Source organism: Daphnia magna, unplaced genomic scaffold (genome assembly GCF_020631705.1).
Source record: "Daphnia magna isolate NIES unplaced genomic scaffold, ASM2063170v1.1 Dm_contigs179, whole genome shotgun sequence".
Lineage (NCBI taxonomy): Eukaryota > Metazoa > Arthropoda > Branchiopoda > Diplostraca > Daphniidae > Daphnia > Daphnia magna.
In genome coordinates, this window is record NW_025533156.1 from 31,428 (window position 1) to 54,330 (window position 22,903).

The 22,903-nt window shown below is 41.8% G+C and overlaps 1 protein-coding gene and 1 pseudogene across 3 annotated transcripts; both read left to right on the plus strand.

The window, feature by feature from the left end:
• Nucleotides 1–1,726: 1,726 nt before the first annotated feature.
• Nucleotides 1,727–18,287, plus strand: LOC123467371 (box A-binding factor-like). 3 transcript variants are annotated; one of them, XM_045167319.1, is made up of 3 exons: nt 1,727–2,226; nt 2,470–3,800; nt 13,826–18,287. In XM_045167319.1, exon 3 carries the CDS (start codon nt 13,835–13,837, stop codon nt 16,226–16,228), a length of 2,394 nt encoding a protein of 797 aa, XP_045023254.1. In that variant the 5' UTR covers nt 1,727–2,226; nt 2,470–3,800; nt 13,826–13,834; the 3' UTR covers nt 16,229–18,287. The 3 variants fall into 3 exon arrangements, with proteins under 3 accessions (XP_045023254.1, XP_045023253.1, XP_045023252.1); XM_045167318.1 differs by lacking the exon at nt 2,470–3,800; XM_045167317.1 differs by lacking the exons at nt 1,727–2,226; nt 2,470–3,800 and adding an exon at nt 8,978–9,275.
• A 137-nt stretch (nt 18,288–18,424) lies between these two features.
• On the plus strand, nt 18,425–22,558 carry LOC116936203 (annotated as a pseudogene).
• The last annotated feature ends 345 nt before the right edge of the window (nt 22,559–22,903 follow it).

A 22,903-nucleotide genomic window follows, 5' to 3' on the forward strand; every position in this document is an offset into this window, starting at 1 on the left:
CACACGCCACAGCCCCACAGGCCACACACCACAAGCAGAAGGGGTTGAGGGGCTATAGGGTGAGGAGAGGGAGAGAGCCAATCAGAGGGCCGGGATAGTCCCACTGGGATGTACGGGTGACGGTCTCGACCCTTCGAGACCGTCTCGCGGAGACCAAGTTGAGTTACAGTTGCAGAACAGGTCAATCCTGGTGTTAATATCCAGATAATTCCTATCGAATCTGCATCGAACATTTGTTTATGGCAATATTATTATTTAAAAGCCATTTTAATACATAGGCCTACAACTGTGAGTGGCCTTCCCTATAACAAGTTTATTAACCCTGAATGTATTGTTTGTTGAAGCAATGCATGTGTAGCTACGATCTTTGTATAAAGCGTGCACATCATTCTAATAAGGAGTTTTATTTCCGCTTCTGCAGAAATATTGCAGAGTGTTTATAAATATCGACATTTTCTGTATTGTGTTTCATTTTGCGAGAACGTTTCTTTATGATTCGGCTCAGCAGCAAAAATAACTGGCCGAGTTGCTTGACATCTTTCCTCTTTAAAACAACACTTTCCTTCTCACGATCCGTTTAAAATCCATATTTTCGTTTGTAGCCAAAAGAAAAATGAATCTCGCAAACATTCGGTTATCAACTGGTTGGCTTATATTCCACTAATTCACAATGTATAGGCATTAAACTTTATCTGCTCAATTTTCTCAGAGAAAGATTCTATTCCTCCTTAGGCCTAGCTGCAAATTATCGTTAACTACAATTTAAGCAAATACAAAAAACAAAAAATAAACAAAAAATAAACAAAAAAAAAAAACATGGTAGGCCTAGGTACAAGGTTATATGGTTTTCTCAAATGACACGTGTAGGCTTCATGGTTATTTGCTCTTTCTATTTGCAAGGCTACATTTTCAATAAAAGTATGTGGGGAGCTGTCACCTGTCTCTACAGCAAACTATCCGAGTTTTAAATGTAATGCGCCAGGGAGAAGACCAATGCAAACCTGGCTTACGTAACCTGAAAGGATGATCGAACCTAATACAGATGATGGAAGTACGAATTCATGGTCACCATATTCTTTTTCCCTTTTTGTGAAAAAAAAAAATAATAATCACGATACATGCAAATCTGCTATTGCGTTATAACATTAAACTAAATGCATTGTATTACAAAAGAGGCATATGAACGTAAATGGAAGCTGCGCACATCAATGCAGATACCAGTTGGATAGATGCTTGAGAGGGAATGAGCTTTAACATATCGCATGGAGTAAACGTTTCGTTCTGACATTAATTCCACCTAATAGCTAATGTACAATATCAATCGCCATCGACGCGGTTTGCTGCTGGCGACAACGGGAAGTAGAAGCGTGAAACGTGGATAGGCGGGAGGAAAAGTTTTCCTATACGTCCCGTATGCTGGAGTACAGAATATAGAGAAGCGGACAAAATAGGCGTAAGCGAAATAAGAATACTACAGTACAAGTTGGAGGACAAACTGAAAGGGTGTTCGGCGCGGGGTGGTGTGTAAATGGACGTGGAATCATACGGGGAGTGTTGGGAGAGAGGCAAAGAGAGCGGGGAACTCACGCTTATACAAATATCATGTGTGTGTGTGTGTGTGTGTGTGTGTGTGTGTGCAGCGTGAGTGTTTGGGTCTAAGCAGAGTAAGCGTGTGTATACTGTATGTGTACGCGTGCGTGTGTGTCTGATATAGGCACGGGACTGTCGCTGTTCGAATGGTCTTATTGCGCCGTCGACCTCTGAGACGAGCGTACCTTGTTTTCTTCGACGCCGCCAGTTGTTCCTTTCGCCAATCAAAAACTTATGTTGCTTGCATGTGCCAGTTCAAGTTATTTCAAGTCGAAGCTTGAACCATCTTTGTTTTATAGGGTACTTTTTCTTTATCGTCCCAGTTGGCCATTTGCTAGCCTTTTAACGCACCTTCAGCGGCTCACTCGACTTAAGAAGAAGAACGGAAAAACAAAACAAAACAAAACAAAAAGTATAGAGAAACGAAAGCGAACAAATAGTGTTGATTTATTTGACTGACGATGGTGTCTTATTTCACGTTAATTGTTACCTACTATTGCCGGAACTGCCGTCCATCAAACTGATTTGTGAACGGGCCATTTCGTGTCAAATTTTTGCGGGGAAAGCTGCACTTGACGTCTGCTCATCGCAGAAAAGCACGGCTCCACGCTGGACGCATTTCATCCGCTCATCACGGTAAGTCTTACATGTTCGATTATTTGCCCCGTGTATGGAAAACTATAGAATTGCAGGGAGGGAGAAAGATTAACGAGGGAAGAGGGGTTGCGAAAGCGCTGTATATTATTGTAAGTGAAACGAAGGAGGTAAATCCCTGATAGGACAAGTTCAAAACTATTTTTAGTATAAATGCACATAAAGCATTTGACCAAAAAAAAAGATGCGGAATGCTGCAAAACATTATATAAATGCAAATTTCAGTGTAGGTGAATCGCCATCAGAAGAGTGAAAAGCATTCGAGTAAAAATGTCAGGCCTCGCAAACCTCATCGAAGGGAATGTGTTATGGGAAAACTTTAGAGTACAATTATAACTCGAAGGCATTTTTACGTAAAATTGTTATTGTTACTTTTTTGCCTTTTCCCTATTTGGTGTGTGTGACTGTGTGTTTTTCATTTTCACAAAGAGTTTGCTGATTTCTTGACTGCATGGCATATACATCTTAGGCAAAATTGTGTGCATTTGTACAATGTCTAGGAGTCCACGAACCCGAGTGACTCCTCCTCCTTCCAACACCCGCCTCTGTCCCTCCTCCTCCAATATCCACCCGCTTTTCATCCCCCTTTCCTCCTCCTTTTTCATCTCGTCTCTCCTTTCTCAAGCCATGTATATTTTGCTTGTTCTCCTTTTTATTTTGTACACAGTAAAGCTAGATCTTCTAACTCTCCAATACAACCACCCCTCACCCACCCCACCCACCATGGCCTTTAGAAACAAAGAAAACGTTACGTAAGATCTACCGACGTGCTGTGTACAATGGTTTTGTGAGATGAAATAAAGAACAGCAGAAAATAGACATTGACAAAACAAAACAAAAATAATAAATACACATATAAATCATCATTTACTACAGTCAGAAAATGAATGACCACTACGATAGGGGATGGTTGTTGTGCTAGGTACATTTTCGTTAATTAGTGAGTTGGATTCGAATGGTGACGGTAGGCAAGGCGAATCATTTTTCTTATAGAACGAGAATAAGAGGGTGTATACTGTGGGGAAGAACGGAGCAAGGGTGCGCAAGGAAGGACCGCCTCTCTCGGACGGAACGGTTGACGCATCGGTTATTCAGTTCCCTCAGTGTTACGTCAGAGGTCTAGCGAGTCGGCCACCCGCGCGTACCGGAACATTATACATATACTGTAGCTACAGAGCTGCTGCAGAGCTTGCCGTATATGCAACTCTTTTGCAGACCATCACAGTACTACCGAAACTTTGACAGAACGAAGGTGTCCCAGGCCTTGGGTTTTCAAGTCTGCATTTATCATTATTTTGTCCTTTTTGCGTCTTTACATCGACGCTCGTGCATCGCATCACGCCCTGACCGTCTTAATCGGCATGTCATTCTACCTCGGACTTAACTTGTAAACATTTATCTCGTCACACAAGGCTGACTGTTTTACATTCAATGTGCTTCGAGCCAGCCTAAAGAAGACAAGGGCTTTTCTTTTTTTAAATTCGCCCCCACCGTTGTGGCTTCAAGCTGGTGTTTTCGCAGTTTGGCCACAACGTAACACTTACGAAGGGAATAAGGTAGGTTCAAAATATAACGCACCTTGACAAACAATGTAGATGTAAGATTGAACTCAGTCTATTTTGGATGGAATATAGCATCTGCTACAATATGTGGGGACATATCACTCGACATCACTGTCGTACGCTTTGATACCCTTCTAGGCTAATGAATGAAAAATGTGACTGCCGTACGATGCTATAGGATAGCTGTACTTAAATATAAAAGGCGGCACTTCACCTCGATTTGTTTTCTTTAGTTTTTTTTGTTTGGTTTTGTTTTAACGCCTGTGCTGATGACAGTATGCACAGAGGGATGTTGCGGTCTAGGCGGGTAAAAACTGAGGCAATAAGGACAACATAGAGCTTGTTCTATCAGCTGCCAGCGATAGGCCTGTTTAAAGCGGACAACTTTGCTTGCAACTAAATATAGGACATGACTGTCGGCCTAACTAAGTTGCTACATATGGCATTTGGTTCAGCTCCATCCAGCCTGTCTTTTTTTTTTTACCGATCTCTATATGATGATTGTCCTCATTTGTCAGCCTATATTTTCCCGTGTTATCCTTTTCCCCGTAGAAATCCGCCTTCACTGCTATATTAGCAGAAGCGAAGTGCAATTTACGCTTGTGGGTTCAGTGTTACGTGAATGCTGGCGGTAAGACGCGAATAGTAACTCATAGTTATCTATAGCCACTCGTTTGATTAGAATATGTTTCGTCATCATGTTGCAGCATAATAGGCAATGTCAATCTTGGCAAGAGTGAGCGTTTCAGAGAGTATGTGCGAAGGTGAACCGTGAAGGCGAATGAAGAAATCAGCAATCAAAGAGGCGAAATGAGAGGAAGACAACGGTCAGATCGAGCCCATTTTTTTTTTTTGCTTTCTATCCGCCCCACAATGCCCCGCCAGAGTACCCGTAGCTCTTGTGCTGGATTTTGAAATTGAGCAACTCGTGGCGTCACGTCGCCAGTTATTATCACAGATATTGCGTCACGCTTGCCTTTGCTGTGTGTGTGTGTGTGTACGTGTGTATGTGTTGTGCGTGCTTGTGTGTATGCGAGCGGGAATGAGCGGGAACCGACTGACAAGGAATAAGAGGGTAGGCGGAGAGCGAATAATGCGAGAGGGAGAGAAAAGAGGCGAAAAGGACGAGAAGAAGAAGAAGAAAAAGAAAACAGGAAAAAAAAAAAAAAAAAAAAAACAAGTAGAAAAAAAAAAAAGAATTCCACGGTGCCGAGTGCCCCCGCCGGTCGATGAGTAAAAAAGACGAGAGAGCGGGCGACACGTGCAGAGGTCGAATGAAGGGTGACTGCTTGCTTGCCTGCCTGCCTGCCTTTTTTCTTCCAACTTCTATGTATTTTTTTTTTGTTTTTTCTTCTTCTTTTTTTGGTTTTCTTTTTTTTTTCCTTTCAGCATCTTCATCATCTTTGATTTGATTTTCGATGGTATTTAAGCTTTTAATCTTCGGCTTCTTGACTTCACCATAAACACATACAATTGTGATGTCCACTATAGAAAGACATCAAATTTCGTTATTGATCTTGTTTCCAAACATTGTAGACTAAATCGTATCCAATTCCGATAGAGAGATACATTTTGGCGTCAAAATTGATTTGATGATGACAATTAAAAGTTTTAAACAAATTAAAAATCAAAGATAGACTAGAAATAAAAGGTTGCAAGCGGGAATAAAAGTAAAGACAATCAAAGGGTACAACTGTAGAATTGCATGGTTGCTTCGAAAATAGCACAAGTGTACGCTATGCAGCCAGCAGGTTATGATATCAATTTCTTGTAGTTAAAACTTGCTTGCAATTTCGATTATCTAGTTTCACTGGTTTGGCTTTCATTATGGAGTCTTAGTTTGAAGGGTGGATTGCTACGTGATACGACCGAGAAATTGGAATTAGGAAAGAGAGAAACTAACAAACTAAACAATATTAAAAGAGAGCAACAACAAAAAAAATATATATAAAAAAAATAAATAAATAAACCAAACCAAAAAAAAACAAAAAAACAAAAAAACTAGCCTCGTCAAGTTATAGTTCACAAGGTACTGGTAACAAGTTTCCAAAATTCCAAGCCAACTAATACAATACACCCTCGTTTAGTCCTTTCCCTAAAAGGGTTGTTGTGCTCTGTTCTGGCTTTTCTCAGAGAGGGACAGAAGGAGAATGCCAGAATGGTACAAGAAAAAAAGGGAGATAAAGAAAGAGAGAGAGAGCGATAGTATACCGACCACGAAATACTGCTCAAATTCAATACAGCCAGGGTTAGGCAGGGAAACAGCATAACCCAAGTAAAGGCCACTGTACACGTCGTGCGCTTACGTAATATGTATGTAGCCATCATATCCTTTGCGTGTAATACAGTCCAAATATGTTACATGCATTTTCCTAACTACTGAAGGAAACTGGCTTCCATGGCAAATCAGGAACAGTGGAGTTAGACGTAGAAACAAAAGGAGTACTTTATACACGATCTGTGAGCTGTACGTGTTAAGCAACGTGTGACAACAACGCTTAGAATTTTACTGACAAGAAATGGGATTGGAATAAAACATCGAAACCATCAGGATAAGTAACAAGTGAATACTATCAGAAAATATAAATGTATACATTAATTTTTAAAAACAAAACAAAACAACGATGACAAAGTGCGATTCGGAATGATTGTCTCCTCTTTATACTGTCGTCCGCCAATGAGGTAATCACAACGTATACCCAATGGGAGGGGGTTTTGGCTTGCAATGTGACTTTGCCTCGTGTGCTGAATACGAGAACTGCAACACCAGGCAACTTATTCTTACATCGTCCTTCAAAACTTAAACAAAAAAAAAACGCCCGTCTGTCTCTCTCTCGCCCTCTTTCTTTTTCTATTTCCCTCGCGTTTATGGAACGCCACGCCAAATAACAAAATTATTATAGAGGGTAAAAGAGAATTATTCAAGAATTAAAGCAAAACCAACTCTTAACGAATACGCTGTTGAGGCGGAACTCTAGTCCTCTAGTAATCCTGATTTCATTTTAGAACTGAGGTCGTCTTCATTTTTTTTTTTTTTGTTTTTGTTCCCTCCGATTCGCTGAAGGCGAAACGATAATAGCCGGGTAATGGTCCAAAACAACAAACGGATTGGGAAAAAATAGCAAAAAAAGGCGAATCCGCTTACGCAGCGAATAGCGTATAGGAAATAATCGCGAAGATTCAAAGCTTAAAAATACGTAATGATACGAAACCGGAAAAAAAATGTCAGAAAAAAAGAAGCAAACAAAAACAAACAAACAAAAAACAAAAACGGAATGAACGACCGAAGGAAGACGAGATGGGAGACAGAGAGAATGATGCAAGAATCGAGTGCGGGACGGCAAGAGTCATCGGGCGGCAATGACGGCACGAGTTTGGACCTTGGCGCTGCTATCGGTTATAGTGGTTGTTGAGTTGGCGTGGCCTTCACTGACGATGAGAGCCAAAGCTAGAGCCCGTGAGCCGAAAGCCGGGAGCCGAGAACGGAGCGCGCGTGTGGAATCGTGTGTGTTTGTCTATACGGTTGGAGCAGGTCGTAGCCCTCCTTTCCCTTCCTTCTCGGGAACGGAGTTTGTGTGTGTGTGTTTGCGTCGTATATTGCGTGATAGTAGGTTACACGTGGAGTGGGCGCGGGGTGGGACCGCTCGCTTTGAGGGTGGTGGGAGACCAGCTCCGGGAACGGACGGCCCTTCTTTCATTCTTTCTTTTTCTTTCGTTCGTTTTCGTCTCCCTTTCTCTATACTGTCTCTATCCTCCCTCTCTCTCCTCTCTCTCATTCCATTTTCCCGGTCTCGTCCGTTTGCACTGGATCACGTCTACCATGTAAATAAAAGGGAGGCTGGGAATAAGAGATAGGGAGAGGGAGGGAGGCGAGACACAAAACTCTGCCAAAGAGAGGGAGAAAGAGAGAGAGAGAGAGAGAGAGAGAGAGAGAGAGTAGCTGCTGACGGTGGTGGCGTCTAATACGGCCACGGCGACGCACGGGCGCATCGAGCAACCTGTTTATTACATATATTCAGCAGGAAGCTCCCTGTTAATATATATAAATCGCAATTTTCTAACAAAACCTTGTTTCAGATGAACTGTACGATTTAGGTCCGTACACGTCATAACTTTAAATCCCCCCCCCCCTCACGCGATTAAATGATGAACAGCAGGCCGTAGAAAAAAAAACACTGTATGTAAAGATACTTTCATCGGCCTAGAGCCAATAAATATTACTGGGAACTGAGCACACTTCAGCATTTTGTACTACGTTTGATGAAAACTGCATAGTTGATTGGGTATTGAAACTAAATTTATCTACGGAGAGACTCCCACAGAGCATTTTACACAGTGATTTGAAAAAAAAAAAAAAAGAAAAGATCAGAGTGCGTTCGTTCATGAAAGCAAAATATCCATGTTTCATTCCTTATGAGGTTTTCCAAATCTTTTTGGAAAAACCAACATGGAGTTCGAAATGTATCAGTGTCAGAATGTTTTGCGTAATACAAATGAAAGCATGTAACAAAAAAAAAACAGTAAAACAAAACTGCGCCCATGACGTCAGCGACAAGCCAATGGGCTAGCCTTTGATTTATTTCGTGTTACACAACAAGAGAAGAACAAAATCAAGAGAACAGGGACAGACAAAATAATTGTAAGCAAACTGTAAACGCCGCAAAATGCAGAATTAAGTTAAAAACGAAGTGGAACAGCGAATTTCCCCAAGTCCGTTATAATCTTTCTTGTTTTGTAGCCTATCCGGTTTTCTTGTTGGTTTCTTGAATTTTTCCTTTTTTTTTTCTTCTGAAATTTGTATTTCGACGAACTGCTCGGTCGGATAAATCAGAGCGAATCAATTACCTCACATACAATGACAAACAAAAGTTACAACTACTATTTCAACTTTGTTTTGTTATTTATTTCGGTGCTTGATGATGTACGCGAAAGGGCATGTGCGTCGTTTAGTATACCAACGTACAGCCTATAGTCCCGGGCAAGGACATGCGTCGACACGGTCAGCAGTAATTGGCCGTTGAAGCGTATATATTTGACTGATGCCAGTAGTCTAAACATTCGTCTAACCGTTTGGACGTATATGTATACTGGCTGTTTTATGACGGTTTCTTATTGTTGTTGGCACTGCTACGGAAGTGAAGGTTTCCTTTTTGTATTCTTTCCCTTTTGATAGTAGCCTACTATCATGTGAATCTGCATGCAAGACACTGGCCTACCGTTCCGTTTGTTCTTTAGCAGCAATGCCGGCGATCCTATTTTGTCCAGTGTCATTTACTTAAAAGAGCCAAATGAGCGAATTGACTATAGCGTCGTTGTACACATTTCCACGAATAGAGTAAGAGGCTACTAGGTGCGTTCAACGACCATTCGGTGAGTGCGGTGGCGATGCTTGATTTAACGACGAACTGGATGAACCCGTTTCTCAGCTTTGGCTTTACATACTAACCACAAATAATGCGGCATCATGTGGTATTCCTATTTTCTTTCTTTCTTTTTTTTTTTTCATTGTTTCATCATCGCTCTCTTTTTCTAGTCAATTGTGCCATTCCTTTTATAGAACGCAAAAAGGCAATACGCGTTGAGGAAGGGGGGGGGGAGAGACAGGTAAGTCGATGATAGTTCAGGGAGTGACAGATGGTTGGGCGGGCGAACCATGTAGGGATAACATAGTTGACAAAAAAGAAGATGAGGAAAGAAAGGCTATGTGGCCTCCCGCTGCAGGTGAACCTAAGAAGAATGGAAGGAGGTTTTCCCCGATAAGCTATACTGACCGAGAATTACGTAATCAGAACATCTAGAAACACGTCACCTGATGCTGGCGTTATCTGTCTGACTAGGCGTTTCCCTTATCCGCCGAAATGAGCCTTCCTTCCGATGTGTTACGTATTCCCAGTCAAATATAGGCCTGCGCGCATAGATTACGCGTTATCATTACGGGCCGTACGCTGTAATTATCGGTGTTACGTCTGTGTTTTCTATATGAAGGACTAAGTATGTATATATAGCTGCGACGGCTCTACAAATGTTTTTTTTTCCCATTCACTTGTGTACTTGAAGCTATTTGTTTAAAAGATTTTTAAGCTGACAGTACACGCTATTTTTTTTTCTTCTTTTTTTTCAACGTTTTTTTCCTTGATTTTTGAAAGAGAGAAAAGAGAAAAAGAAAACCGAATCAAGTCAACCATTCGGCAATAATTCGTCACCGTTACGCGTACGGTCGCTGTATTGAGAGTTTTTGTTCAATGTTCTAATGGGAAAAGATATTGAAAATTACCGTTGGCTTCTATTGTATCCGACGCGCATGATTCTCATGACTGTAGGCGATGGTCGTATCCTATGCCTTTTTCTGATGTTTCGCTCTGTGTGCTACCAATTCCTGCAACACATGCTTCACCACAAATGGATCTAGCAAATTTATGGCGAATTTTGCATTCTCGGCTTATTGAAACTTGTCGATCTCTTTTTCATTCGGCCAATTTGTAAGCCTTCGCCTGTATATTTATGAATGCAAGCATCGATAATTATGACTTCTGGATTAGCGGAAACTCCGTTTCAGACGTAAAGTTTTTAGGTGTTTCGATTTTTTTGTGGTTGTGCGACATGCGTACCCGAGAAAAGAAAAAGTAAGATACAGCCAAAGCAATGTTGTGTATTGTCTACATTGTCGCCGTGTACTCGTACGGAATGTATTACGTGTATGGAATTATGCAAGTGGCTTTGTGACTTTGGTCTATAGCAAGCGAATAGGGTAGCTGAGGGGGTAGCAAAACGAAACGAACCTGCCAATCTGTCCGACGTATAGTAACTATGGGGTATAGCTAAATGGGGAGTGTGTACCTTGTGCGCGGAATGCACGGTACAGGGAAGAAAGAGCTGTAGTGAAGAGCGGATTGCACAAATGTTAAACTAGTATGCTGTACCAATGCCCTCGTGAGAAGGCGGAGGCAAAGGAGGAAGAGGTGAAGAAGGCGAAGGGAAGAAGAAGGGGGCGGAGAAGGAGAAAGGATAGAAAATAAAACTCAAGGCTACTACCAAGTACCAAGCAAGACCTTGCAGGCTTGCACGATCGCCCGTTCGGATATCTACACGTGGAGGACTCGTCTGGCCGGGTTTCGGTTATTAATGGCCTCTTGCTTTCCATTGCTCTTCCTCCCTAACTCCCTCCCTCCGCCCTCCCCCTCTCTCTCTCTCTCTCTCTCTCTCTTCTCTCTCTCTCTCTCTCTCTCTCTCTCTTCTCTGACTCTTGCTCTCCTTTCGTTACTTCTCTTTCCCGATCGTCCGCCCCAGTGTTGTGGCCGATGCTTTTCTAGCCTGTTGGCATCTTCTAGTTCATCTATTTTATGGGGGATGACACAGTGGCACACGTCCAAACAGACAAAGAAAATACGCACACGCGGCGGCACGTGTGTGCATCCCATCTTCCGTTCGGTGCATTATTGATTCTCATTCTTGTCTTCCCGTCGCTCTTGTCACTCTCTTTATAAGCTATGCATTTATGCAAGCAGGCTACAAATATACACGTATACTTTTAGTAGACCGACCATTTGGTACTCACGTCCGCGCATCACGCACGCCATTTTTATTTTTATCTTCCCGTCTATTTCAATTCAACCTATTTCTCGATCAGTCGATCAAAAGGAAGTGACTGCGGGAGATGAGCATAGTAGAGTAGTACCTAGCGATAGGTGAACTGGTTTGAGAAGTTGAACGACTGCACGGATTAGACAGAAAATCGGACTACGGTACGGGGAAAGAAATCTCTGCCGGTGGCTTCCGAACGCTGGTGGACCCTACCAATTCATGCGCACCTACTGTAATACACGTGCACCATGTTAACTGGTCGCACAGAACTTGTTTCCGGATTGATAGGCAATAGGTCTCTACGGACGGTCTACGCAGGTTACGGAATACGATACAACGGGGGGAACGAAATTATGGAATGGGAAGCATTTGTTACCGAAGGAAAAGACAGATATGTCTGTTGGATCGAGACAGATAGTATGCACGAGAAAAGTAGTGATCACAAGGATTGGTCGATTACGTAAAAGCATTTGAGAGTACTAATTTCGGATCAATTGGGATTGAGATATTGCTCGTGAGAAGTAAAAGGATAAAGGAGAGTGCCATTACTCAAGCTGATTAGGTTAAGTCCGTTGTTATGACGTGATGCAGTTGGTGACATCTATAGATTTACAATTAGGCATAAGCAGATCGATAAGATAGAGGGTAATCGTCTTCGGAAACCAAATGCTGTCTGTGTCCGCTGTTTGTCTATTCTTCTACACGGCCGTGACGTGCATGCGGGAAGAAAAATAGAAGGACAAGGACCAAAAATAAGGAAACAAATTTGCCCAATAGATGGCTTTCCTCTCGGCGATATCAAAGAAAGGAAGGCAGGACCGACGACCGAGACCGAGTTGCAGTAGCAGAAGATGACGTCACCGTTGCCTAACTTCGTGGCCTCGCCGTCTCCCTCTCGTACCGAAGTCGACGATTCAATCCTGTTTTTGTACGCCATTAAATCATAGATGGCGTTCCCCTCCTGCCTAAAGAAAGATTTAAACGTGTTCTTATAATTCAATTAGCCTTTGGATGATTTCGTAAGAGTGAACGCTTCCCCCCCAATCTTCTGTGTGTCTCTGTACCCTTATCTGTTCCTTGTTAGTAGTTATTCCTCTCTTCTCTTTCTCTTTCTCTTTGCTCTTTCTCATTTTGGCCTCCTATCATTGCTAGCAATATGAAGGCAATTTAAATCCTGTGCAGCATTTCGCCTGCCTCACGGTCACGCTCCCGTCACTATCCGATGACGCAATCTCCTTTATGCTAGTCGTTTGGCGCTTAGCTATTTTCAGCTCATGCACGATCATTCCCTTCTTTCCTTCATTTTCTCTCCCCCCACCCTCCCCGTACCCATTACCAGTTTTTATTTCCACCTTTTTGCAACACCTGCATTAGGTAGGTATTTCAGTCATTTGCTTGTTCCCACTGAGTTCCATACTTTTCAGTTCATTTAGTTACACACATTGCCACTTTCCTATTTTGGCCTCTTTTTTTTTGCATTGTCCTTAAGAGTTGGTGGCATGACCGGCAACAGTCTAGTTGCAGTTCACGCATGTAACCACTGGCCACTATGTCAAGCATCGCGACTCTCTTAAGCAACAACTAAGGGATCCAAACATTCGACATTAGGCATTTGTTGGACTCTGGATATGTTAGGCTGTCCACGTAAACAGTTCGCTTCTTTGTCGTGTCCGGATTTTTGTTTCATTTGCATCGACCGCTGCCTTGCGTAACGTCGTTGGTGATAAAATGCCCTGTCGTAACAACGGGTTTAATAACGAGTTTCAAAACTGTAAGAGTCGATGACGTCAAACGCTCTCATCATTCATTTTCACCCAAGGTATAAATGTGCAACAGAATTGCAACCAATATCCACTTTTTTTTCTTCTTTTAGGAAGAAGAGGGTTGAGGCAAGGGAGTTTGAAGAATTTTCATTCCAAGCAAAAGAAGGTGGGGGGGGCGCTTCCGGCTACGAGTTGCAGACGTCACACATACGTTCCATACTACTGCCATTCGGAAATACCAAAGCGAATAGGTCATAGTACACCAAATCCGGTTTCTCATATTATGTAAACGCGTCCTGTTGTTGCGCAATTACACACGTACAACAAATTCTTCCTTAGCGAAGGAAAGTTTTTCGGTTAGGTCGATCTGGGTTAAAATTAGTTCGTGGTCTATTTTCCGTCTTACTTCGGGATGCGACAGAACCGTTTAACAGCACAGTATTTCTAACGTGTGCGACTGGCCTACTTTTTGCTTCGTGTTTCAGTGACAAATGATTCCGCCGCGCGAACACCCTTACAGTCATGAAATGAAACCACACGAAAGGCAACAGAAGTTGATGCTTACACTTTTAGTTTTGATGGGATTTTACGTCCGACTACGATTGTTCCCCCTTTTTTTTACTGACAGTTTAAATTTATTATCATTATTTATTTATTTATTTTTTTAATCAACAGAGCCGCAATATGGTGACTGAGAGTCATTCACATCAGCATTCTCAGCAGATCCAGCACCAGCACGCACAGCGCAACGGGCGCTATTTGCAGCAGACGCCATCACACCATCAAGACGCTCACGAGGAACGCGCTATGGTAATTCAACAGCACCCGGCTTCCATTCCGATGTCTGGCGAGCCGCCACGCAACGGTTCGTCTGCAAACTCCCAGCAGCACGCCAATAGCGTTTCGCATCTCAACGCCGCCATGGAGGAAAGAGCGGTGGCTCTTCAAGCCGCGGCCGCCGTTGCCGCCGCCGTCACCGGATTTAATTCCGCCAATTTGTCGGTCGGTATGGACTTGTCCGGTCTCGTCCCAGTAGGTCTCATGAATCACTTGCAGCACAACAATGAGCAGCAGCAACATAACTCGCCAAACAACAACAACAACAACAACAGCAACAGCAACCAGCAGAGGAAACAGCGCGAGTTCATTCCGGATAATAAAAAAGACGACAGCTACTGGGATCGGCGGAGGCGCAACAACGAGGCGGCTAAACGTTCACGCGAGAAGCGTCGTCTCAACGACATGGTACTGGAGAGTCGCGTCCTGGAATTGACCAAGGATAATCACATCCTTCGCGCCCAGCTATCGGCCGTTCGCGACAAATACGGAATCAACCCAGATGCTCTCGTTTCGATTGACCAAGTTCTGGCCACTTTGCCGTCTCCTGATCAGGTCCTTAGTCTACCACGCCCTCGTTCTCGCCTCCTGTCCGGCATGAGTCCGTCTTTGGGTTCCGGTCGCGGTGGCGGATCGGTCTCGCCGTCGCCCAGCAATCGCAGCCTCTCACCGCCCATGTCACAGCAGTCACAAATGCATTCGCACCAGCCACATCACCAGCCGAATCAACATCAGCAACAGAGGCAGTCCGTTCTGATGTCGATGAACCGGGCACACAGGTCTCCTAGTCCGGTAGCGGTAGGACCAGGACAGGGTTCGGGTTCGGCATCTATGCAGCAGCAGCATTCGTACGCCAGCGGCCATCACCATCAGCAGCATCACCAGCACGGCTTTCGCTATCAACCTGCCGGAGAGTTGGCTGGAACGGGCGGCAATCACGCGTATCAGCATCAGCAGCAGCATCAACATGCACAGCATTCTCAGCCAATTAAAACTCAACAAAGAGTACTAGAGAGGTCTCTGCCGCCTCTTCCAGCACTGACTCCTGTGCCCGTCATTTCTCCCAATCACCAGCTGGAGATGGGAGGGTCATCAGTGGAAGGAGCTCACCAGCACCCTCTTCCAGGAGCGGATAGGGTTGGTTCGAATGGCAACGTAGCACCAGTTGCGGCTTTCTTCGACCTGTGTTCATCGTCAAGCAGCAGCAGTTCGAGCAGTTCTAGCAGCCACCCGGGCTCAAGTAGCGGTGACGACGGAAGCCATTCTCCGATTGATCCGGCCGTGGCAGCCGGCCGTGTACTGCCGCTCAAACTACGCCACAAAACCCACCTGGGTGAAAGGGACGTAGCGGCCGCCACCGCTTCGGCTGCCGCTGTTCTGCTGACACTCAACGAGATCAAACACGAGCCGGAAGGGATCGAAGACAGTCCTTCGGCAGTCGACTCGGCAGTTGACAGCGTTTCTGCTGAAATGAACAACAACAGTATGAGTGACCATCACAGCCAAGTTCATCACCATGGCCTGCATCACCATGCCAACCACCTCAGCCACCACCATCATCAACAACAGCCACAACAGCAATCGCACCAGAACGCCCAACAACATCAACAACTGCAGCATCCACATCACCAGCATCACCTAAACAGTAGCGGACGGCGTTCGACCGAGTCGAGCGATGATCGCGATTCGGGAATCTCATCAGGTGGAGATTGGTCGTTGTCGCGCAGTTCGTCACGGTTTAGTAGCAGCAGCAGTGGCAGCAATGCCAGTGTCAGCGCAATCGGCAGCAACAACGGCAACATTGTTGGCCATTTGTACCACGCACATCATCAACATCAGCCAGCGTCGAAGAGAATGAGGATGAGCCCCAATTCTCCTGTTGTGGACCACCAACATCAAAATGAGCACCCGCACATGCAACATCAGCAGGCGGTGCAGAGGCGCTTCACCGCTGCCCGAGCTAGCCAACAACAACAGCAACAAGTGATGAACAATCAAGAGGTAGACGAGGAGGAGAATGACCCGGCTTCTGGCATCGTTCATGAAAGATTGGTATTGGTCGGTGGCAACGAGTCTTCGGATGAGAATAACGACGAACTTCGTTCCCATATTGCTCGATTGGCCTCCGAATTGGAGTCTCTCAAAACGATGATGCTCGGTGGTGGCGGCACCTCGGCAGCTGGATCGGCGTCGACCATTCGGAACTGTAAAAGCAGCAGTACCAACTTTCGGCTTCATTGAGCCACCAATCACATTTTATCAATAATGTACAAACAAACATAAAAGAGAAACTTAGAAAACACGAAAGGAAAAAAAAACAAAACAAGAAAACAAATATGCCGACCTAGTCGTTATTTTGCAGTAAAAACCCTTTCAATTCATAAAAAAGAAAAAAAAAAAAAGCTAGAAAAAAAAGCCGGTTGACATAGAAGCGACTTCCTATTCGAGGATTTCTCTCTTCACGCATCATACATTCATATCCATGCTGTTGATTATTTCCGGTTTTTTTATGTACTCATGAAAGTATATAGTTTTAAACATGATCCACCAGGTACACAATCGCGGTTTCATCCACGTACCACCAGGTTGAGTTGCCCTCTTGCGCATTATAATTTACGACTCTTACCGTGCTTTCGTGTTTGACTCATCGGTCAAAAAGAGAAAAATTTGGTTCCAGAAAAGCTTCTTGTACTCTAATGAATACGTGATCGATTGAGTTTTCTGCCTGATTCTGCCAAACTGGACTACTTTCATCCACCCCTCCCTTCCTCATGAAAACTAATAAAATCAACAGTTTAAAAAATTGTCAAAAAGAAAAAGAAAAATAACGATGTAAAAACACAAGAGCGTAAACAAATAAGAACGTACAATGTAAAGGTTCGTTCTATAAACTTCCCTGCATGTCTATATACATACAAATTTTCGCATTGCATATGATCTTGTTACCCCTTGATTGAACCGTTTTGACCTACTCGTCTAGTTGTTCTAACTTTCATTTTTAAATCGATGTATTTGTTACAAAAATTTAATTTTCACACTTATACACACACGTTATTAGCTAAAGGAATAAACTGCACATGTATCGAGTATTTCGACTTAGCATTGCTTCGACGGCACAGCTGCGGAAGCCATTGCGTTTTTTGTGAATTGCTCAAATTGTTCTCTTTTCACGGCAGCACCGTGAAAAAAAAAAAAAAGAAGAAAAAAAAAAAAACGAAAAAAAAAAAAAAAAAAAAAAAAAAAAAAAAAAAAAGGTGGAAATGAGGGACTACACAAACAAAAAAGAAATTTTATTTTGCCTGGAAAACCACCCGCTTTGGGATCCTGGATAAAACATAATTTCTAACCGTTATTCGTTTATAATTTCGCTTGTATTTTCATAGACTGTATCATGATTCATGTTTTTGCGCTTCGATACTCCATGCATATATATTTTTATTAGATTTGTCCAGTCGTTATCACCTCCCTTGCCCCCTTCCACGTGCTTTAAGGATATCATTTGCCATGATTTATGTTAATCGCGTTTCTTTTTCTTGTTGTAAATTGTTGTTGTTACCACATGCGTGCAATTCGGTCTTACATACATATATCTGCCGTTTCTGTTGATCATCGGGTTGTTCTGCTTAAGAACCTGCTTTGCTCGAGGTGATCCACGTTATGTCATTTTACGGTGATGTTATATTTGCCCACTTCGCCTTGTCTCTGGTCGTGTAGAACCGTGAAGTGTAATTCAAGTTAACTGTCGAATTTCAGCCATCTAAGTGACCAAGAAGAGGCTGGCAATGTTAACTACGGGATGCAGTGTCCGCGCGGAAGCTGCGAATTTATCGTTTTCTTTCAAATCTCTGTCCCATCTTCTGCACTGTTCAAAATGTGAAAACGATACCGGTTTGTGAGGAAGAGTGCATGGTGTTCTGATTGTGCTATCCTGTACCCTAAGTATGTATCGAGAAGATGGCGACGAGTTTCTGAGTGGTTTTTCTGCGATAATCTGGGGTGTTGATACGCCTGTCTGTGAAGGTGTAAATTTATCCACATATATAGACAAAGACACAACATCAGATGAATGCGCGTCGTCCCACACACAATTGTGCAGGCTGTAAGTAGGCCTATGTTTCCCTTGGTATGGAAAAAAAAAGTGTGATGGCACTCCACTATGTGACAGAAAGGGATTTTTTTGTGTACAACTCTGATAATTTCAAAAAAAAACAAACAAAACAAACATGATAATGACAAGACGATTTAGCTTTGTTGTAAACTATTGAGTCTAAATGTACAATAAACCATATTACATTGGTTACCTACGCATTCAGTTTCAATGACGTGATTGTAACATTCAACATAAACCACCACTACGATGTTGCTGGAAACCCTTTGAAAAGGTTTCGAAAAACACGAAATACCATAGTTTTTGATTTTAAGAATTAATGTCTCCTCTTTCGTACCAAACACATGCAAGCTTGATTGACTAAAGATTAGGCCGGCTGATTATTTAAATGATAAACGTATTTCCGAAACACTTCTTGTTGGTAAAATATGGAATTCAGAGTAATATGTAAACGAATGAGCCAACGAGCCTTTGAAACCACTATTTGAACATCGAATCTGCCTTGCAATTTTTTGGAATTTGTTTGTGTTTCATTACGTTATGGTTACGTCAGGTGTTCGTTTTTGGTTTCCATCTTTTTCCAATTGTCCGCTTGTGTCTCCAGCTGAAGCGCCAAGATGCAAGTAGAGAGTCAAGACAAACGGAGGACATAGTAGGCCTACTACAAAATGCTCAATATGACATTATGGAAACGATAAATTGTGGAACTAACGCGTAGGAAATGGCAGCTTACGACTGATAGGCGTAAAAAAAGCGACCATTCAACAAATTAAGCCACTCATTCCGTTGAACAGACACATTAAACGGCGACAATGAATGACCATTAGGTCAGAAATTTTCGTACCTCTTGCATGTTCCAAGGACCATCTACGTATCATGCATCCTGGTGTAAAGAGGCAAATGTTCATTATAAGGAAGCTGTAAAAATGTGTAACTTACTTTCTCTAGTACAAGACGGCCAAAGAGCCAGATAGAAAGGGAAGGTTATAACGGGTTATAATTACTGTAACCAAAAGCTGAGGAATTGAGCTCCTTCTTCCGACGACTGAACACCTACGGTATAGGACGGTAAGTTGATTGAATTTGAATACAAGTCGACCACTAAGTTCAAGACACCATGGATGAACGCTCACCAGCCGGCTCACTATACCCATTCACGGGCCCCGAAGGGAAGTATTCGGTGATCACTTATAAGAAGTTAATCGCAATTAATTCACTTTAACACAAGGCAAGTCACTATGAAACGCACAACTTAGATTGATAAATTCGTATCACATCTACGGAGTTATTGCGAAACAAACCGTACACCAAGTGTATTCACTTGTTCTCTCGAAAGATACTCACTCGAATGTCGAACTTCCCCGCTTTTTTCAAGTTTGGCAGGATACAGTATCTTTTCCCAGTTCGCAACGTTCGCATTGCATCTAAGTAAAGGTCAAGACGGTCATTAGATACAGCTTACTTCACTTCATCCTTCTTTTTTTTTTTTTTTACAGAAAAGTTTATTAATACCTTTATTTACTATTAGTGAATGTGTTGGATAGTTGTGTATGATGTTGAGGCACAACAGTTAAGGTGTTTACCAAAATGAATTTTGCAGTTGATGAGATCTCTCGGCCAATTGAAGATTCGATAAAAGAAAGTATGACATACTCAGGTCTAACGGTACGAGAATCGGCTTAACAATTTTTCAGAACAACTGCTCGACGAGAACTACTTTGAAGGACTGATCCATAGGGTACAAACAAAATTAAGTAAAAATCATAAATTTAATAGAGACTTTAGTTTAAGAGAGAATAAAAGTAGTCGAAGATTTCTCCCACATAACCCAAGACGAAGACAAATTTCAATTTTTACTACAATATGTCGAAGATCATAGGCAACAATTTTCATCTTTAACCCAAAAGTCTCTTTTAAATTTATGATTTTTACTTAATTTGTTTGTTTTCTTTGTTTTTTTACTGTGTTTTTTATTTCAATAACTAAGATTAATAAAACTTGACCATAACAAATTTAATTAGAAGTTGCATTTTGCGTGAAATAAGGACCGCGGGACCCCTAAATTTATTCCGATTTCTTTGAAATTTTGGGTAGATGTTATTATTATTGATATCTACCACGAGTAAAAATAATTCTGTGATAGCAGTTATAGTTTGGTAGAAATCAGGAGCTAAACGAAAAAATCACAATTTTTCTTAAATATTCATACATTTGTGTGACGCGCGATCCCTAAACTTCATTTTAGGCAGGCGATTTTTTCAGGAAAGGTTGTTTATTATACTAGTTTTCATTTCCCAAAGCGCCGTAATTTTCGTGAGTAAGATAGGCTTGCAAAGGGTAAAAAAGTAAGCAAAAGTTGTGTTTTTCACGCTTTTTCCCGCGACGCAACCCCTATATATTCCCCCCCCCCCTCAAATAAGAAAATATCTAGGGTTTTCGCATGTAGGAGAAACCCGATCCATAAACGCTGTCATCAAAATAAAAAATTGCCGGGAATGGAACGCCTTAATCTCCATGTCCGTTTTTTCGACTCCAAAACGAGGCTTATAACCACGTCTTACTTCAATTCAGTCTTCTTCGAGCAAAGCAAAGCACAAGATTTATTAGAACATTTTAAACATGGTTTTTCTGGAATGTCATTAAACAATATGATTCAAGTTTCAATGGATGGCACGAATGTGAATTGGAGTTTTTTAAAAAAGCTTGAGGAGGAACTCGTCATTCCACTTAGTGAAGACAATACCGAGCCTCCAGGTCGTTTTGAACTGGGATCATGTGGCCTGCACGTAGTTCACGGTGCATTCAGGAGTGCTCAAGATGTACATCAGTACCCACCAAACGATTAGGTACACCCCCGTTTTTTAGTGCATTCTTATGGCGCTACGGTTCTTAGGAAAACTTGAATATCTTTTTACTGATAAGAAATATTTTTTTTCTTTTTTCCTCTATCAGAAGACAAAGTGCTCTAGAAGTTATCTTTACATGAAAACATTGTAGGAGTTACACCCAGGGCGCTAAAGTATCGTTCACATGACTAGGTACACCACTGTTATTCTGTTCTTTTAATTGTTGTTATACATTACAGCAACCATCAAAACAGATTAAATTTATTCTTCTTATGATAAAAAAAACAATTATTAATTAATTTTTTTAAATACGAAAAATCTAGCTGTGTTTAAAGAAAAAAATCTGAGCACTTGAAATTGATTCTAGCGCCCCTGGTGGCGCAAGCAAAAATCATAATTTTCTCTGTAAAACATTTGAGTGTAACAACTTTGGGGTATAGGGAAGCATTTTTTAAGTTCAAATAATTCAAAAACATGCACTATATTCTAATAGAGTAAAGAAAAACGCGTCGTTGGGCATAAAAAAATTAATTTAAGAATGTTTTGAAGAATTTTATTTATATTTTTGGAAACGCCGGTATTAACATGGCGTTTATGGGGGGAAAAGTGGTGCACCTAATCATGTGAACGATACTTTAGTTCCCTGGATGTAGCTCCTACAATTTTTTCATGTCAAGATAACTTTTAGAGCACTTTATCTTCTGATAGAGGAAAAAAGGAAAAAAATGTAGTTGTTACCAGTAAAAAGATATTTAAGTTTTCCTGAGATCACCATAAGAATGCATTAAAAAAACGAGGGTATACCGAATCGTTTGGTGGGTACTGTAGTTGATTGGAAAAATCAACAGGCTCTCACGTGCAGCTTCTGGCTGTTTAAAGAAAGTACTCTGAGGAAAGCAGAGTTTAAAGAAATCACTAAGTCAACTTGTTTGCCGAGGAAATTTTGTTCTACTCGCTGGGTGGAGAACGTTGCACCAGCTAAAACTATACTTGCAATTGCTCCACATTTGGAAGAGTATTTTAAAGAAGCCAAGCAAAGTAAGAAGGAAAGCTTGCACAGCTGGAAAACACTAGTGGCTTTCTTTAACGACCCTTTCTACAAAGCCATGCTACAGTTTTTTACTTCAGTTGGGCAGGAAATGGAACCATTCCTTCGCAAATTTCAATCGCTAAACCCAATGGCTCCATTATTATTTGAAGATCTATTGCAATTTTTAACTCAATATTTGTGACTTTTTTTTAAATCAAAATTTTTTTATCAATTTGCTGGACGGCCCCATGAACTTGTCACTGCCGATTTCAAAGACGAAGAATTTTTTCTCCCTAGAAAAAAAAATTAAAATAGGAAGTGGAGCTACAACTGAACTTTCGAAACTTGTCGAGTTGCAAAATAAAAAGAAAGTTAGTGTGTCTTATTTGGACATTAAAGTCTTCAGAAAAGAATGTAGTAAGATTCCTACCAAATTCAAATTCAAAAGCTCTTTAGAAGCTTTTGGTGATGACTTTGTTTATCTGTTTCTATTTTTTATTTTTTTTTTACTTTCTGGCAGGAAAATTTCTCAATAAAATGTGCTCAAAGCTCATTGAACGTTCCCCGCTTCGTTATTCAATCGTTAGGGCAATATCTTGTTTTGACCCTGAGGTTCTTCTGGTACAGCCCGAGATTACACTGAAGAGGAATGAGCTTTTGCGCAAACTCTTTGTTGCAGCAAATCGTCTCACTCACTCACAGACTTCTTATATTAGTTGCTTCCAAGTTGAAACTGGATTTTGAAGCTTTTTATCCAGATCCAGGTCGCAATACTGAGGAAAAGAAGTTCAGGCTAAATGCTTTTTATTCTTTCATTTTTTGCCCAGCGAATGCTCCCGTAGAAATGGGTTTTTCAATAAATGAAAACATGCTAGAAGAAAATATGGTAAAAGAGAGTATTGGGAATCGAAAGTATATTATTTTAACATTTA